The 18,958-nt window shown below is 32.9% G+C and overlaps 1 protein-coding gene across 1 annotated transcript; it reads right to left on the minus strand.

Annotated features, from left to right (window-relative positions):
• Nucleotides 1-11,048: 11,048 nt before the first annotated feature.
• Nucleotides 11,049-12,328, minus strand: LOC126836998 (protein yellow-like). Its single transcript, XM_050570723.1, has 2 exons — nt 11,816-12,328; nt 11,049-11,726 (listed from the first exon to the last, which is right to left on the minus strand). Exons 1-2 carry the CDS (start codon nt 12,326-12,328, stop codon nt 11,049-11,051), a joined length of 1,191 nt encoding a protein of 396 aa, XP_050426680.1.
• Between the last annotated feature and the right edge of the window lie 6,630 nt (nt 12,329-18,958).

Consider the following 18,958-nt stretch of genomic DNA (forward strand, 5'->3'; position numbering starts at 1 on the left):
CGAAATAAAAAATAATTGTCAACAAATGAATTTTGAAACAAATATGGATTTAAATACAATAATTTTTCATTAAAAATATAAATACAAGTTTATAACCGTTTAAATTTTCAAACCTTCAAACCTACACAACTAGAGAGAGAAGTCTTTTAAAAATTTTCAAAGCTTCCTAGGAATTATGGTAAAATTTTAAAACGTTACTCGGGGGCTGTGCCCGATTTGTGGCAGATATTTGTTGAGACATATAAGAGTTTACAAGGATTTGAGTTTATCTAGCCCAACCACACTCCCTCCTCCCCTCCTCCCCCTAAGTGTGCTTTTACTGGTTAGTTAACAAGAAATATTAAATTAACTGTCGGTAGGTACCCGTGACGCAACTATCGACAAAATAATAGTATAATATTGCAATAATATTTGTTACTTCTTCATAATTGGTAATATATCATTTTATAATAAATTCATTGTAAACATTTGCTTACATTATAGTTTGACAGGATATAATAGTACTAGTGAGCTACCTAACTCTTACGTCTTAACGTCTTGACCTTCCGTCGACCGGAATTTTTGTTTAATTTTCACAACTAAACAATTACTAATACTCATGGCTATGTATATATGTTGCCTCTTTTTTAGTGGTTTTAATTTTAGACCCTAGTGGACGTTTACCTTGTGATTCGGCTTGTATTAGTTTACTAAATTTTACTTACGATGTAAGCTCCATTAGTATTTAAAAAATATTATTTTAACGACGTCTACATGTGCCTACATTTCATGGCCACGCCGAATTAACTTTAAATGTTTAGTACGTTAATATCATGTATTTTATAAGGAAAAAAAAACGTTAAAATTAAACCAATAGAGACGATAAACGAATGCCAATTTCGATTATTATAATATTTTTAACAGTACATATTATTTACAGTAGGTAATCTTATATAATTGTATAACATTGTTATTTGTATTTAATTTAGACTTTATAACGACCTAAAATGCCTACATAATTGGCCTAAATAATTGTCTGATAGAACGACGGAAGCACATTTCTCTGGTACATATTTTTCACTATTTATTTCAACCTTGTGATACAAAACCTATGACCTACCTAACAGTCATAATGCGACCACATACGTTATCATATGAAATTCCAATTTATCTATTGATCTGTATAGTCGATAGAGTATTAATTTTTATTTAAAGCGGTCACACTGTCGCTGGCCTTTTTGATATTACTTCGTTGCCGAGTACAGGACATCAAATGAGAGGTTATATATAGCTCTACACTATATATTTTGTACTCTGTGATTGGAATGCCGTTGTGATCCATCTCAGACACAACTTTGGCGCGTCCACTTTGTTCGTTTGTTGGTGTGGCTGTTGTGTTAACACGTGACGAACAACAATAGTGGAAACGGCCGGGAAACGCGGCGACGGGCGGAAATGTCCAAAGAGCTTTGCACGTATGATTGATACAAGGATTAGACTGCTGTTCTCTTAATCGAGTCCATTATAATAAGTATAATAACAAAGCGAAGGCGGGGCAGACGTCATGTGTCGGTTTAGCATTTCGCCGAGATCCCATTACCGGCCGGATACGCTCGAGCGCGTTATCTCTTGCCCCTTTGCAACTACCCCTAGCAGTCCCCGTTGCTTCAGCATCCCTCCAAAGGCAACGCCGGAGGTTTATATGGTCCACAGCCATAACGTCGGCCTTTCGGATCTCTCTCTCTCTCTGTCTTTCTCCATCTGTATAGCTGTTCACTACGACACGTACGCCACTCGTTGATTGCCTACAAACCGTTTATACCGTCGCATACTTAGTATAACGTATAGATATATATGTGCGCAGTTTGTGTATAATAATACCATCGGTGCTACAGCTCGACGATAATATCATATTATAATAATGATAATAACATAAACAGTAACGGTCAAAACGGGTCACGGACATGTTAAGTCGGAAAACTTACAAGTCCTTTTTCTTTTTGACATGAAAAGGTCGAATAACGGCGCGGTCGAAGAAAACTCCAAAGCCCGTTACCGGTATCGGTCAGTTTAATGACTCTTCGATTAGATCTTAGATTTTTATTAAACGTGTTCGAAACTAGTTTTTTTTTTATTGTTCAAGTTGAAAATTTTTTACTAGTATTTTTAAATATGGCCAATCTGTTCACAGTGTCAATATTATGGAACAGCCAATGTTTTAGTTTGAAAAAAGCCAGTACAGTGGGGTCTGAGCATAGTGGGGACGAGGAGGTCACATGTCTACACGAATTATTATAACTGAAAGTGATAAAATCCCTTTTAAATCAACGCTTCGATGCGAAACTGTAGATCAAACAGTAGGTCCAAACCAAGCCCAGTAAGAAGGTATTTTAGTAAGTTATGGAGGTCCAGTGTTCATAGATAAAAATAAAAATATCGATCAAATCATTGCAACATAATAATGACAATTATTAGGTGTTTAAAAATTAACTTTTAGTGTTAGGGTGGATACGATTATGGTTGATCGTCTGTCTATAAAAATGTACTGCCATACTTAGGTAGGATTTCTGATCTATGGAGTTGCTACACGAAGAAATCGGTTTAGCGGTTTAAAAGATATAATCGGTCCAGACACAAAAAAGTAAAAACACTTTATTATAAATACAATTCTTTCTCAGCTCCACATCGAAGATAAAATCAATAAACATAGTTTGACGTTATCGTCAGCTCTGTGGCTGGTTGGTAAAAGTTGATAAGTTACTTTTTGTCAGGTGCCTCATCTTTTACTTGTATTTTATCTTTCATTATCCTATCGGGCTAGTTGCATTACGGCTGCGCTACATTACACCAGTCCCAATTTGTAGATACAAATCAATTTATTTGTTCGTTTCTGTTTATGTATTATTTGTAAACAATTATGATAAAATTGTGCTAAGTAATATATTTCGAGTCTAAGGAGATTAGATATTGTGATATCACAGACCTTATGGTTATGATTGCTTCCTTCGCTCAGTTATGGGACTATATAAAAAATACTTAATTTGTTTCTTCCTACATGTATACCTACTATCTCTTGACCGCATTGGGCGTTTCAACGATTTTTCCGGACCATCAAACCGATGGCAGCTGGAGAGTGAAAACCAACAGCCGGACTGATAACACAGAATAATGGGTAACATACTGGAAATGTATGGCCTACCCGGATTTAAAATCGGATAACACTGGTTTCACGCTTGAAATAAATTATTTTTAAAATTTCCCAACTGAGACTTTATTTGGACTCCGAGTGACATGTTATTGTCACAAAACAACATTCTTGGACCCTATTAATTGAAGTTTGGCGACAAGAGTCAAGAGTTAGACTAGAAGGAAATTAAAGGAGAAAGAGTGAACATGTTGATAAAGATATGTAACGCGATCAGGTTGGACAGAATTAGAAATAATAGTACCTATCAAAGAGGTTATTACGGAATTACGCTGGAAATGGGAGAGAGTATATTGAAATGATTTGGGTAGATTGACAAAAGGATGTAAAATGTGCACGAAGAAATAACAAAATATTGTTTTGAAAGAAATTAGAGGCATAGGTAGACTAAAGAAGAAGTGTATGGTTGTCATAGATAATAAAATAGAGATGTGAACAAAAGAAATTGTATAAAGTTTCATTAATAATAATTGGCTGACCGACTCCCTACATGCGATAAAGGTAAGAATAAAAATAATTTTTAAAAAACGTACAGTGGGTTCGGGGCTCTATATCTCCCTTCGGTCTAATTTTCAGACCTTAAGCCCTAAAACTTCAAGTAAAAAATATTTTCTAAAGAATATTCCATACAAATTTGGAACTAATTCAATTACAGTGCCGTTATTTTAAATAAAAAAATATGTAAGATTGTGTTTTCCTTGATTTAAAAGAGGAAGAAGTGAACATTTTAATTGTTTGGCTCTCAATAAAGTACCTTTTAGGTACAAATTTTGCTGTATAGACTTACTGTGAGATGAAATCGGTCAAGCTGTTTTAAAGATACCGTAGGTCCAGACACAAAAAAAAATTACATATTAACACATATCACTGTAAAAAAAATAACTTTTCAGCTCCAAAAGATCAATAAAACACAGAAAACAACTAAAATATATTATAGGACAAACGCTTTAAATAGTTTTTCATATTTTTTAGCTCTTGTAGTTTTTTTTATTAATTTCGAGCGATAACTAGGTATTTTATTTTTTTAAATATTTAACTAAATAAACATGGAAGAAAGCTTGTCTTGCACCGGAAGACACGTGGCTAATTTTTTGTTTGCTAAAATTATTTAGTCATATTACACTATATACTCAGACGGGGCGACGCTAATGAAAATCCCTGGGTATCGTTAATAAGGTGATGAAATATAACGATCATTATGTTATGCGTGTACACCCCCTTGGGGCGGCACCGGTGACTCGGACAAACTTTCGGACGGGTCTCTTTCTCCCAAACCGAACACAAATCCTTATAATTGAAAATAACTGTCTACCAGACATTTACAGGGAAAACGGCTTTAATGGTACGTGTAATTATACAATAATAGTATCCACCGCGGCCGGCTGCAGCAGTGGGGCCGTACCGCAGTAAAAAAAAGGGTAGGTAAAACGCAAGATAATGATTTTCTGTAAACTCCGGACCGGTGTTTATGTTAGAAAATAGAAAAGTACTGACCAATGTGTAAAATCGTACGTATTGCTGCTGCATAATGTTGTATTAAATAATCCGGAAAAAAATTATAGTGTCGGCAGTCAGGTCACTATAATAACAATCGATTCAAGTTACTAAAATTTCCTTATTGCATTATAGGGAAATTTTAGTAAATATTCATTTTTTCCTAGAAAAACATGCCGTTTCCTACTTCCTCTTTTCGTGGAAGGAAACTGTTGAATATTAAAAAGATATAAATTATTCATTGTTAGTTTCAACAGACGGATGTTATGCCGTTGGACGGTTTTAAATAGCCTAAAAAATAGTTAGGTCAGTAGGGAAATGGCGCAGCGTTTTTTTTTTCATGACAATAAAATGGTAGGTAATAAACTGCGCAAAATGGTTTTCTCTCTACAAAAGTCTAAAGTAAATAATTGCTCTGAATTAAACACTTTACCTGAAATGTAAAAATATGTATTATATATATATAATATATTATATCGCAATACCTTAGACTCATTCACGGTAAGACGATACCTAATAGGTACACCGCGCAGTGGTCAGAATATGAAATCAGTTTGCCTAAATTAATACATAAAAATATTTTCATTTTCACAAAGTCTTATATCTCATATTTTATATCAATTTATATGTTTTTTAAGTCACCGGGTCCAAACTTATCATTAGTTTTTAATTTAGGGGTACTTATACTATAACTTCTATATATTGGCAAAATGTAAAAACTAAAACAATTATAGTTGTATCTTTTTAGACATAAAATAATGAAAAAACATATATTTTTAACATTAAAAATTTTAAAAAAATCTTAAACTTATAACAACAAACTTATTAAAATATATTTACCTTTGTATACAGAGTCCATAGTGGTTTTGAAAATGTTCAAAAAAAAAAAACAATAATAACATATTATGTACACTTAGACCTTAGTGCTGAGCGATAAATGAAGAACGCGCAGCAAAAACTTTATACCATTAGCTTTATACATTTTAAAGGCTTATCTGGGATTTTGACAAGGTTTATGATACTTATCTTTATCATATTAACATCATATTATCTTCGGTAAACATATTATAGTCAATAATAGTTTAATATTTTTGGTCGCTAATTTAATATTTCAATAATTGTGCGCAGTGTCAACCGAGTTAATCATTTAGAAATATGTTTGTACTTCAAGTGATATGCAAAATAAAAATAAAAATAGCTAGAATGTATTGAATTCATTTATAGTAATAATATAAGCAATATTATAACGATAAATAAAACAGGTGCATCAATTTTTGTTTCAAATACACATCTGTGGTAAATAATAAGACCAAACGGTAAGTGTTCTTCTCAAATTTGACTTTACCGGTAGTATCCCAACTGTAAAATAAATATGAAACTGAAAACATATATACTTATATACACATATAATTTAAATAGCTCGTAGTACTTTAACTCAGAAACCCTACCCAAATGAAGGCCGATTGCACAAGTGGAAGAGTCAAGTAAAGTAACTCATCCAAAGACAACATTTTAATATCCAGGCTGATAAGCCGGCTGAGATGTATTTATCTTTTGGATCTCTGTTAGTCTTAATGTGCGAATTGAATCAACATTAGACCAAATTGTAAAACCGTTGTTCTCATTTTTAGTGGAACATTAAAAGAGAGCACAAACTGAATAAATTCAAAACACAGCCCTCACATAAAACACCGCTAAATTTTATACTGAAATAAAAATTATAATTGAATGAAAATTTGGTTTGTTTGCCATTTAAATACAAATAAAACCTATTAATTGATGCATATAATACTTCTGTATTGGGTGACAAGCTGGCTATGCTCACTTCAGGGGTTCACGCTGTAAACTAACATGTTCATTTATAATAATCATTTTTTTTTTAATTTCAAACTTGGAATCGACAAGTTTGCCGTATGTAATTATCGTTATTTACAAATAACGTCAACCTTTTTTTTTATGGTATGAAATTTTATTTCCGGCCATACCTTGTGGTTATTACAACCACCAACAATAAAAATTACATATTAACGTTCAGCTTTCAAACGCGACAGAGCAACGGAAAACACAAGAGCAAATAATAATTTTAAAAAATACAATCAAACCACACCGGTTCCCAAGAGAGGATATATTGCACAAATATCTATGTTTCCAAGTAAAATTAAATTAAATTTTAGACAGTCATGATTAGCAATGGCCAATGGTCCATGAGTGCACAGACTAACCTGACCTTATTATTTATATGACTGTAACATTTTTAAAAAAGGTACAAAATATTTTTAATACTTTTATGATTTTTGTGTACTTAACTATTATTTATAGTACTAAATAAAAAAAAATAAAAATTTACATAGCTCGTTTCAATTTTACTTAATGGGATTTTACGTAAGACTCAATCCGTCCAAATACAAATAAGTAGAAAAAAATTACATTAATGTATCAAAACGAGTAAAACCTCATTTTTGGAATAAAACTAACATAACTCGTTACGACCAAGCACTGGAATTATATTGAACTTGAATAAACGTTGTATGTAGATTTTGCAAAAAAAAAACAGTGTTTTTTTGCTGTCTGTACCCGTACTTGTTTCATTAATTATTGAAATATTTTTAATAAGCTTTAGCTAGTTTAAACACCAAAAAAAAAAAAATAATGCGATAATTAAAAAAACTTGCCCATAATAAAATACTGAAAATGTAAATTTCGGTTTCGACAGAGTTGGGCATTATTCAATTGAAAAAAAAATATAATCCATTATTCGAATAACCGAATTTACTTCAACAAAAATAAACTGTTTATTTATTTAATCTGATTTTTAACTTTATTAATAGAACTAAACAAAAGTTATGAGCATACCAAGTATTTATCACCAAAATTATATTACTTCAACGTGAAAGTAAAAGTGTGATAAACGAATAGTGTTTTAAACATTTAGCTACACAGGTTTAAGAGGTAGTAAAATCAAAGTGTGCAGATTTGAACGATGACATTATGGGTTAATGTGTGAGGTAAGTTAAACTACGACATATGTACTTAGGACCCGTGTGTAGGTAGACATAGGTTAGGCCTTTGTGCGATTCGACGGGTATAGGTACGACCCGGCCGTCGCGTTAGGTATAGACCTTTTTTTTTTCATAACTACAATAGACAGCAAACCTTTGTGTATAAATTGTCGGATAACAAAAATTACCACTACCAGGGCCCTTTTTGAAGAATTTGCAAACTGTACAAGGGCCGTTGGCCGGTAATATATATTAACCTTTAAGTAACCTGCTTGTGAATCATTCGCCAGCAAACCACCGACCAAGAAGTACTTGTCTATGCCATCGACAAGAAACGCGAAAGTGTTATCACTACATGCCATCAGGCTCAACAGGTGTGCCGTGTTGCAGTTTTGGAAAATCATTTCATTTCGACAATACAGATTTTTTGGTAAGTCAAACTACTCAAGTTATAATTTATAATTCAAAGTTAATTTTTTTTTCTATTCTAATATAAATATCAGCACGATGGACATTGCTATGCGGACGTTTGATCATCGCGTTGATAATTTTTTTTATTGTTATACATATTTTTATAAATTAAAATTCTAAAAATATTCGTTTAACAAAACCTATAGAAAACACTAATATTTTTGAAAAACGAGTGCGGTGATTTAAATACTCTTATTTTTTTCCTCCAAAAGTTATTTTATCGAAATAAAAACGCGTTTATTGTTAAATTAATCTTTATAACTTTTTATCACTCGACTTTTAATGAATTAAATTTATTTTATCTTTGATTTTTTTCATCTGTGTTTTTTACAACAACCACGGAGGATATAAAAATTAACAATACACAAAATACATTCTATTATCAGTTTTTTTTTACTTACATTATTTGATTATAATAAATAACAATCCTTTTTAATTAAACTATTTTTTAAGAGTTCTTGTTTTGTATTCAAACACTTTAATTTTAGTAAAATAATTGTTTTTATTTATTACATAAAAAAACTACCGTACAAGATGCAATATTAGACAATTTATATACCTAAAACTTTGTTTTTGTTTTTGAAGACACTTTATATTGCTTTACAATTTTTTATTTTTTATTTTTTGCCACAGCACTATCAACTTTTGAAACCTAAATAGTAACAGAAACATTTATTTCACTTTTTAGATTAGACATAATTTTCTAAAAATGTTAACTGGTATATAACCAGTTTTGGATAATTACCTTATAAGCTACTTAAGTTTAAAATTTGTGTGCGGCCAGAGTTGGGCATTTTATTTATGTAATTTTTTCATCTAAATAATTAATTAAATAACTTTTTTACTCAAATACCTTTTGAATAATATTTTTTATTCGAATAAATTACCTTAGATTTGGTCGAATAAAGAGATTATTCGAATAATTTATTTATTTTTCGTTAGTCGAATAAAAATTACCTAACTCTGAGTACGGAAAAAATAAAAATAAATGTTTAATAATATCAAAAGTAATTATCCAAAACTGGTTATCGACCAGCCGACATTTTCGGAAAATTATTCTTATTTTAAAAAGATAGTCAAGTATATGCGTTCCCATTTTTGTTTTAAAAGTTAATAGCGCTATAAAAGAAAAATTGTTCGTAGTTTTATAATTAATTACAATAAAATAAAAATAGAACAAAAAAATATTTTAGTTTATAGATTTTAAGATGGAAAAATTACAACATATTACGTATTTTAATAAAACAATAATATAGGATTTTTTTCTCTACGATTAATAATTTTTTTTATCTGTACCTACAACAAATAATGTTGCAAAAAGTTTATTTAAAAATAAATTTAAACTATTTTTTTTCCAGTATTCTATAATTTTTTTATTTTTTGTTTTTACTTAGACATTTAGAATATGCCTAAATTGATAAAACTGTCAGTGCTGTTGAAAATTGAACAAGCAAAAGAGGAAGAAAAAGAAAAAAGAAGAAAAATTGAAAAACAAAAAAAAATCGACGAAAAATTTAAAGAAATGTTTAAAAAAAGTTTAAGATAAATTATAACCATACAACTTTCGAGTTCAGTTATCCAAATGTTGTAATATTGTTTTATCGTTATTTATTAGTCTATCTTTAATTTTTAATTAATTAATTAATTAATTAATTAATTTTTTAAAGTTATTCTTGTTTAAATTTCAAAAAATGGATAAATAACTTTCTTTTTCTTTAAAATAATTTTTTTTTTTTATAACATTTTTGCTTCAAAATGTTGATAATATAGTGCAATCTTTAATGTTTTTTATAATATACGGTTTTATATTTTCCCTTAAATTTTTATTTTTAATAAGCGCAACCAGGTTAAAATGATGCAGTTGTCAAATTCTAAACGAAGAACCTGTTAACAATTCTGGAGGGACTCGTGTTAACCCAGTGGATCTTTTGATGTGAACAAGAACACCTTAGATTTGAAGTCGTTTATTCAAATTCATAATTAATTACATATATCTACTTCAAAACAAACATTAAATTTCATAATTAACTTAATTTTTAATTTTAAATATTATTCAACTAATTATTTAATTAAATTTCATTAAATAAAATAATTTAACATTAAACTCAGTTTTTTTTAGTTAAATTTGTTCAACAAACTTTTAAATGCAATATTTACTTTTAACTTTTTAAAAAATATTAACCATATTAACACTTACATTTTTAACGTTATAAATTTAACATTTTTTTTTAGATATTTTTGTTCATTACTATTCTTTAAAAAAGTAAATTTATTCTTATTCACATTCTCAAAAAAAAAAAAAATTATTTCCAACACTTAGTTCTCGAAAAAGAAATAAAACAAATTCATTTATATGTATTGATTTTGCAACTCGTTCATTAACAACACATTTTTTCTATTATCAAAAAAAATTTTTGCTCTGACCAATAATTCAATTTGATCGCTCTGAAAAACAATTTTCATGCTAATGATGAGATTGAAGGTGTGACTGAATGTAAGAAGACGACCAAGAACCAGTTATAATATAATTCGAATAATTAAAGGATGCGGGAAAACATATTATTGTTTTATTAATAAAAGGGTTGTAAAAAAAAAATGAAAAGTTAAATCATTAAAAGAGATAGTTTGATTAAAAATCATATATTAAGCGAAAAACGATGATTTGACAGCAGTAACAATATTAGGTGCGAATAACCGCAGCCAAAAATCCTAGTACAATATTAATTAATTGATAAAACGATACATTTGTCAGCAACACCTTGTGCAACAACTACACGGCCGTCCGTTGTCACGCGTTGTCACTGGCGTCCCGTCGGGCATCGTCTATTGTAGGTGTGCGAACCACCGTCCCCTACCCCGAGCACGGTGCAGGTCGTCCCACGTGGTCGGTTCACTACGGATCACGACCGGCGGCACGAGTCACGTTTCCCTCGCGGCTGCACGCGCAACGGCGGCGTAGGTTTCTGGAGCAGTTGCAGTTTGGCGTTGGCGCCCATCCGGTCGTTGGTGCCTTCGAAGTAGTCGACGAAATTGGTCTCCATCACCCACATAAGCCCCCGGGAACTGCACACGACCACCGGCACCCGGCACGTCGTGCCCAAGTGCACCAAGTTGAAATTGTCCGAGTCCAGCGGCGTGTTGCCGTCCCACGACCACACGTCGTTGGTGTTCTCCATGCGGAAGAACAACACGCTACCACGGTCCGTGCCCAACAGCACCATGTTGCACGGTTTCTCGCCGATCACGCTCAACATGGCCGTGTCCGACGTCTTGTCCATGATATCCGCCTGCACTTTGTACATGTTCCAGCCGTCGTGGTACGTCAACAACAGCCGGGTGCCGCGGCGCAACATCAACGGCGCCATGTACAATATGTCCCGTTTGCCCGGCATGTAGATATCCGGCGACAGGATGATCTCGAAAAACCGGTCACAGTCGTACACATACACCACCACGTGGTTGGTGCCTGGGTCGCTGACGAATACCATTAAGTCGTCCGAGTCCGTGTACAGCGCCACTATGTACTGATAAAAGCTGGATGCGTGCATCACACTCGCCATGCTCGCCACCCGTTTTATCTGTTTATATATACACGTTTATAACTTAAATACATGACCCTCGGGTGGACTAGTGAGTAGGAAGGTCTATTAATGGGTAGGGCACACACCTGACTCGTCTGCGGGTCCATGGCTAAAATTTTGGGCGGTGAGACATGCTTGACGAACGTTTTCGTCTCTACGTCGCCCACGTCTAACGCCCACAGCACGCCTTTGACGTCCACGTACACGTCGACCACGTTGACGATCAGCGACTTAGTCCAGTCTTCGTTGTACGCGTCCCAATGCGGGAAAGGCGCTATTTGCGGGAAAAGATTGTTGACGCCGTGTGCCAGTTCCACCTTGCCGAGCGTGAACGGCACGCCCATGGCTAGATTGGGCATCACCAGGAATGTGGTGACCGCGTCGCCCGAGTCCATCATCTGAAACCGGGAGATCATGATATTCTCCCGGCGAAACCGGCCGCTTTCGAGGGCCGCCTCGGCTTCCACCGCGCTCTGCCACGCCAGGTTCGCGCTGTTTATCACCCACTTGTGCATGGTCCGATTCTTGTAGGCGTCGGCCGCCGTCACCAACGTCATAGTAGTCACCAGCGATAGCAGCCACGATGACACCGGCGGCATCATCCGCGGGGTGGTATTAGGTGGGAAAACTGTTCCGGGGTAGTTAAAAGCACACTAAGCGTTTACACGCGATGCAAAAACGGAAGTGCACACAGCTCATCTGTACCCAACATAAAGACAAAAATAATATGGTCAGTGTAAATGATCTATTAACTCACTGGACGGCTCGTAGAGAGAGGGAGAAGGAACGAAAGTAACGATTTCTCTAGAACTTAAATACTGAACTAAGTAATTTTGGTTTCATACCCAATCGAGAACTAATGGTTTCATTAAACGGCTATGATTTTTGGTCGATTAAATCATACATTTTTAAGAAAGCATTTTGGCATAATTCAAGTATACTGATGATAATATGTAAAAGGCGGAGAGACTGACCGTAGTTTAAACACCAGAGAGATGTAATAACCTTTCTAGATTTGTGCCTGTCCCATATGATGTCTGACAAAATGAGGAGGAAGATTTGGCCATTTATCCTGCCAAGACTAAAGAATTGTGACACAACGAATAAAACCTTGTGAAATTACACGGATTCATCATGTGATGATGCATGAAATAATAGAAGAGATCTAATGTTTAAAATACGAGCTGAATAGGTTGTAAATATGTATCCAGCAATAAAATGATTTCCAGTCACATTTTACCACTACTCACACTTAACACATCTATCATGTACATAAAACGGGCAAATCTCTTTTGCAACCCTTGGAAATATTAACGGCCGGACAAAATACATTATTCGTCTGCGCTTACCTTTAAACAGAACATGTAAATCCGGATAAAACTATAGCTACAACGACAAAAATACTTCGATAAACGGACATTTACTGATTATTCTCATTACTTGGGAAATGTTCATATTAAAAAAAAAAAATACACGTGAGAATACATATCAATGGCTGATTGTTTTTTTGGACGTTTGTAACTGATTCGTTGCCGACGTGACAGTATCACCTTATGGCAAACCGCCGATTACTCTAAACATATTAAACTATATAAAACCACATAACGCTAACAACACTGTAGCACAAAGGAACAAATTATATTACCAAAAGAATTTAGTCATTCTAAAATTAATTTGACCGACCACGATCGAATTACGAACAACATTACTGACTTGATGAATGCAATTGTTTGCGCTTCTATACCTTTCTTTCTTTACATGTTATTTTTATCCATCTCTTTTTTGCTAAATTTAATAAACTACTCTGGACTCCAAAAATAGTTTACAAACAAACGCGTCCAGAACAAAGTTTTATTCGCTTTGGAAAACATAACTTCGTTTCTGGTTTAAAGTTTCTTTTTAGTAAATCTTATGAGTGCGATGCAGGACTTGAACCGTTTCTACGCTTCGCAATTCCAAACTATTTTTGTCCACAGTACTATAGAGCAAAGTTTAAATAGTAAGCGATATCTTTGAACTCGAGTGAATACATATATATCATCTTAAAATCAATCAAACGACCGAACAAAAACAAAACAAAAACCGGCTTAGCGAGCCCTCTGTTATTGCAGTAAGTTTTCAAAACTTTTTTCGTCGATGTTTGAAGCCGTCTCGACTGCGGATAGCCCAACGTAGACTTTCATGTTTTATTTTTTAAACGACCAATTCCTTAGCATCGTTATATAAGATTTAAATCTTATTTTTTTTTTACTTCTCAGACATTCTTGTTGTTTGGGTCAGCTTTCGTGCATTTTTTTTTATCTCCGACAAAAGGTTCAAAATTATTTTTACTGCCAAAGGGCTTTGCGGACCTAACATAAACGGCCGTTTGACCTTTTTTCATTGGCAAAACGGTCACCCCTCTCATATATTTTCAAGGTATGCAAGCACAAATTGATGTTCTTTCTTACAAACACAATACTATTTATAAAATAGTATTGTATTGACCTAGTTGGTTTGAACGAAAGACCGATTAAAGTAAAATTTAGTTTTTAAAAAAATGTTGTTACGTTTTTAAAAACGTTTTAGAGAAATGTTTAAACCGCTCAATTTTGGCATGTTTTTTAGTCCTCTCGACGTAACGTCTTAACAACCTGCCTTAACATTAAAAGCTGTGCATTTTTTTAATGCCCTCTCATTAAAAATTTACTTTACAATAATTATTTAATGTGTTACGTTTAAGTAACTCGTTTATCGACTGTTACGGTTCTACTATAGTGTGTAATATTTGGCACTTCCCGTCTTGATTTTCAAGATTGCCAATTCGGTATAACGGCTATAGAACGACTACAGAACATAATACTATTCAAGAGCTTATGGACATTATGGAATATCAATAACAAAGTATTAACTTGAACTAGTGCAATGATAAAATGTCGTGAGTCCCTCACAAAATCTGATAAACGTTATAGAGCTTTTTATACTATGATTGGCATCATAACGCTGATAATATTATGTAGGGAAAACTAAATTATAACATTAATAATCCACGTACTAACCTATGACGTCGTTTAATAAAAATTTAGGCATTACCCATCATATTTTTAACGAGCGGTTTTGGTAATAATAGTAGTTTTAGTACTGCCTAAAAACTGTAGTAAAAACGACCGGTTCAGTTTAATTAAATCGTAAAACGTTTTTGTAAAAAAAATACTCAAAATAGCAACAACAAAAAAAAGTAATACATGCATAGTGACGTGACCTAAACACTGTTTACATAAGACAAACGTTTTGTTTTATTTTTAGCAATTTTTTTATCAAACTAAATTTCCGTTCAGAGTTCACAACAAAATATTACTCATTGTTTGTGCATTTTGTATTTAAAAAACAAACACCTAACGATCGACGACAAGTTTTTTTGTATTGTTATTTTTGTTAACAACAACGTCGTCGGGAAATATACAGAAGTAACCAAGTATGGATTGAAATTCGCTAAAGTATACTTAACAATGCAAATATGGCCTAAAAGTGTTAAGTTAAAAAAGAACCTAAGAACACGCCTTTTTAGTTTTTTTTATTGAGTAACAAACTTTTGTTTACATAAATTATTAAGTATAATTATAATTATTTAAAAAAATATAAGCATTCTAGACTTAAATGTACGATTAGTTGAGTTTTCGCGTTAAAATAAAAGAACAATTTAAGAAAATATGTTAATTATAATGCAACTAATTTCTTAATTTTTTCCTGAGAAACCCAAAGAGATATTATATTTGCAGTATTCAAAATTTCGGAAAAATCGAAGGTTTGCAATTCAGTATAATATTCATACAGGACATAAACCTCATAATATACCAACTACATAAAAAAACCACACGAATTGACGGAACTATGAAATATTATTAATGCAAATTTTTGAAATTTGCAATCAGCTATTTATCTAAATAGGTATACAGAATCGACAACTCGTCATGGCCTGATTCCTTAAAATGGTCATTACTATGTTTTACTTTATATGTTATTTTTAGTATTATTATGAATTTGGTTTAATCGCGTTCGGGTGTACCTACAATGGTATTTTCATTTGTCAATTATTATTGTTATTGTGTATACGATTTGGGTTTGTGCTCGACAACGAGGGGTGGGCAGACTGTCTAGAAAATGAAACCCTTTCACCGTGTAACCGACGGAATAAGGGTAGATGCGACGACGACGACGAGAAACTTATCGGCATATTTTTAATCAGACTCGGCACAAAGACCACCCCGTTTGCCGCTCACCTGCTGCCGCCTCGCCGAGGGGATGAGGGCGAAAGCAAAACCGGGGTAAAAACTCTTCGACGAGGGGTTGCTTATAATCATAATAATTATCGTCGTCTCCCCTACCCCGCATCTACCCACCCCCACCCCCTCCCAAAGACCATTCAAAGCTCTAATTAATAAAACCGGCTTCCGATGTCACCGAATAATCACGACCACCCTCTGCCACTCCTCTCGGCCAACGCCACCCCGTGCACACTCCGGACCCATAAAGACTCCACTGATTCGTACTGGGTCTTGTACATTTATACGTATATATAAATATATATCTGCGTGCACCTGGCAATTTTAATTCGTCTTTAGACCGTCGTCGGTGCTTTACTGTGTAGCGTTTTTGTTTTCACCCCTCGCCCGAAGACGCTTACACGGCTTTGCAGTAGTATTTCCTATGTTGTAATTCGTGTACTTAGAAATGTATCTCCAGAGACGGCGTGGGCCTCCCCACTCAAACGATCGGATTTCATAAAACTTGCTCCTCCACTTCTCATCGTTTTCGCTTTTGGAAATCGCCAAGTTTATTATTTTCATTTCGTTATATTTCCAAACGCGGCGGTGCATCAAGACTTAAATATCCAAAAATGGCGAAGAACCCACAAACGTAGACCGTGTGCTGGCGCTATACAATAAAACGTATCGAGAAAAAATACTTGAGTAATTAATTTCCGTAATGTAAATCGGAAAATTTGAACCTTTACTACTGGTTTTGAAATAGTTTCTCCATCATCAAACTTTTACCAGATGTTCCTGGTTCCACTAACTTATAAGTAAGTATTTGAAGAAATTTGGTAAATTTCATTCAGTCACACAATACACGTAGAGTAGGCATTTTCCAGTAAACCGCCCATGATTGAAACCGTAAATTAATAGGAAAAAAACTTAATTGGTTCAAAGATGACATGGGTCATAAGAACATAGCTTGAATTTTAAATAAGCAGAATATTTTTTTAATGTATTTATTTTTTTACCCCAAAAAACTAAAAAAAAAAAAAATTAACAATTTTTGAAGTTAAAAAATAAAAATATTTTTTCAAAAATATAATCAAAGTTCACTTAATTAGAATTTTAACTTTGCTAGTTCCATGTTGATACCACTATCAGAGGTTCAATTACAGAGTCGGAAACATGAGGTGTTTTTGGGTATTTTTTTAAAAAATCAAACCTCCTCCAAAAAATGTTTTAATGTTTTTGTCATTAAACAACGTATGATACAATTTTCAAACATTTCTGAACTTATTCAAATATTTATTACAATACAGACCATTGAATACAGATTTTTTTCTTTAAAACTAATTCTAAAACTTTCAGCAAACCATTTTTGGCTTTTTATAGTAACAAAAATTGACGTTATACATATGACACTTTCAATCGATATTATAGTTTGCCAATAATTATTCTTGAAAAACACGAATAACAATATAATAACTATACAAAAATAAATAAAAAGTAAAAAAGAAAGAACTACGTTTTTTTCTATATAAAAAATCGAAGTAATTTCTATTCCACAAAAAAAAAGGGTAGGCAAAGTTTATGATATGCAAGTACAAAATATTATATCATTAGTATTTTTCAGTAAAACGTTTTTCCTTGGCTATCAGTAAAACAAAAAACACTAGGCTCTATTTTACTGATTGGCTAATATCGTAATTTTTGGTAATATTTATAATTGCATTGTCATAGCATAGATATTAGCTATTCAATTTTGACTGTCGCTTTATCCATTTTTGCAAACTGTTTTCTATAAATAAAAAAAATAGTTGTAATTTTTTTTTTCGTACATAAGTTATGATAAAATAAAATGGCTGTTTGTTCTAACGGTTATTTGCCTTGCACTTAATCGATTTCCCTTGGAAGTCATGTTGATCGTAATAAGTTATTTTCTAAGCGTGGCTGCTTGGCAAGGCGGTAAGTAATGAGTACGTACTTATCTATTTACAATAATTAATAGATTTGTAGTACCTTGAGTCAAAAAACCACACACATTACATACACTAGAGTTGAGAAAATCCCGATTTTTAGTATTTTAAAAACGTTATCTAATGGCCAATTGTATAAAATAAGATATGGAAAATCTTAATCGTAATTAACTAACATTAGTAAATTGAAAAATCCTACCTTTAAATATCTCAACATAGTTTTTAAATATTGGAAGTATGTATTTGGCCAACTCTGCTTTACGACTAGAGAACACTCTTAGTTTCTAGTTTAAAGTCTTGACCGACTGTGTTTTTAAGATGTTCGTTCCCTTAAAATAACTCTGGTAAAAAAACATTTTTTAAGTACTCTAAAAAAATGTACTGCTCGGTCAGAGGAGTTGTGCAACGTGTGTCTCTCGTTTTCTCTGTAAATACACTTGAATATTTCATATTTTTTTCTTTTTGGATTATTTTGTGCTTACGACACTTATATTTACTAATTCTATTTTTTTTTTTTTTAAACTCAAATGGCAACTACTTATTACTCGCTAGTCAAAAATCGTCTGATAAAAAAAAACCGACTGGTCGACAACTATTATGAAACTGAAAGAGAATGTCGTATATGTTTTTCAATATACTCAAAACCTACTTGGCTATATATTTTAATGTTGGTAAAAAGTCATTTTTACTTTTTCAAACAAGATTTTCCAGTTAACATTTTTTAAATTTTTTATTATAGCATTCCCTCCAAACATGTCATCCTTTTACAATTTCATGAAAGTGTTTTTTCTCTCAATCCATCACGGATAAAGAGTAAAATTAACTTTCATTGGTCAAGGAGCCGCCCGTAGATTTTCTTAAAAAAATTTTTTTTTATTTTCTACACCTTAGCTGTCGCGGCCAAGTGGGCGGCTAAGTGGGCGAACAACAAAGCTTCGACCGATGTGGACTTACGGCCGTTCACCAAATCGACCATACGGTACTCTTACACGTACCAGAGTCCGGTAAGCATGAGTTT

The sequence above is a fragment of the Adelges cooleyi genome, unplaced genomic scaffold, assembly GCF_023614345.1.
Source record: "Adelges cooleyi isolate 19-005CV unplaced genomic scaffold, UGA_ACOO_1.1 ACOO_flye_CR_arks_rails_tigmint_CR_PRNA_247, whole genome shotgun sequence".
Lineage (NCBI taxonomy): Eukaryota > Metazoa > Arthropoda > Insecta > Hemiptera > Adelgidae > Adelges > Adelges cooleyi.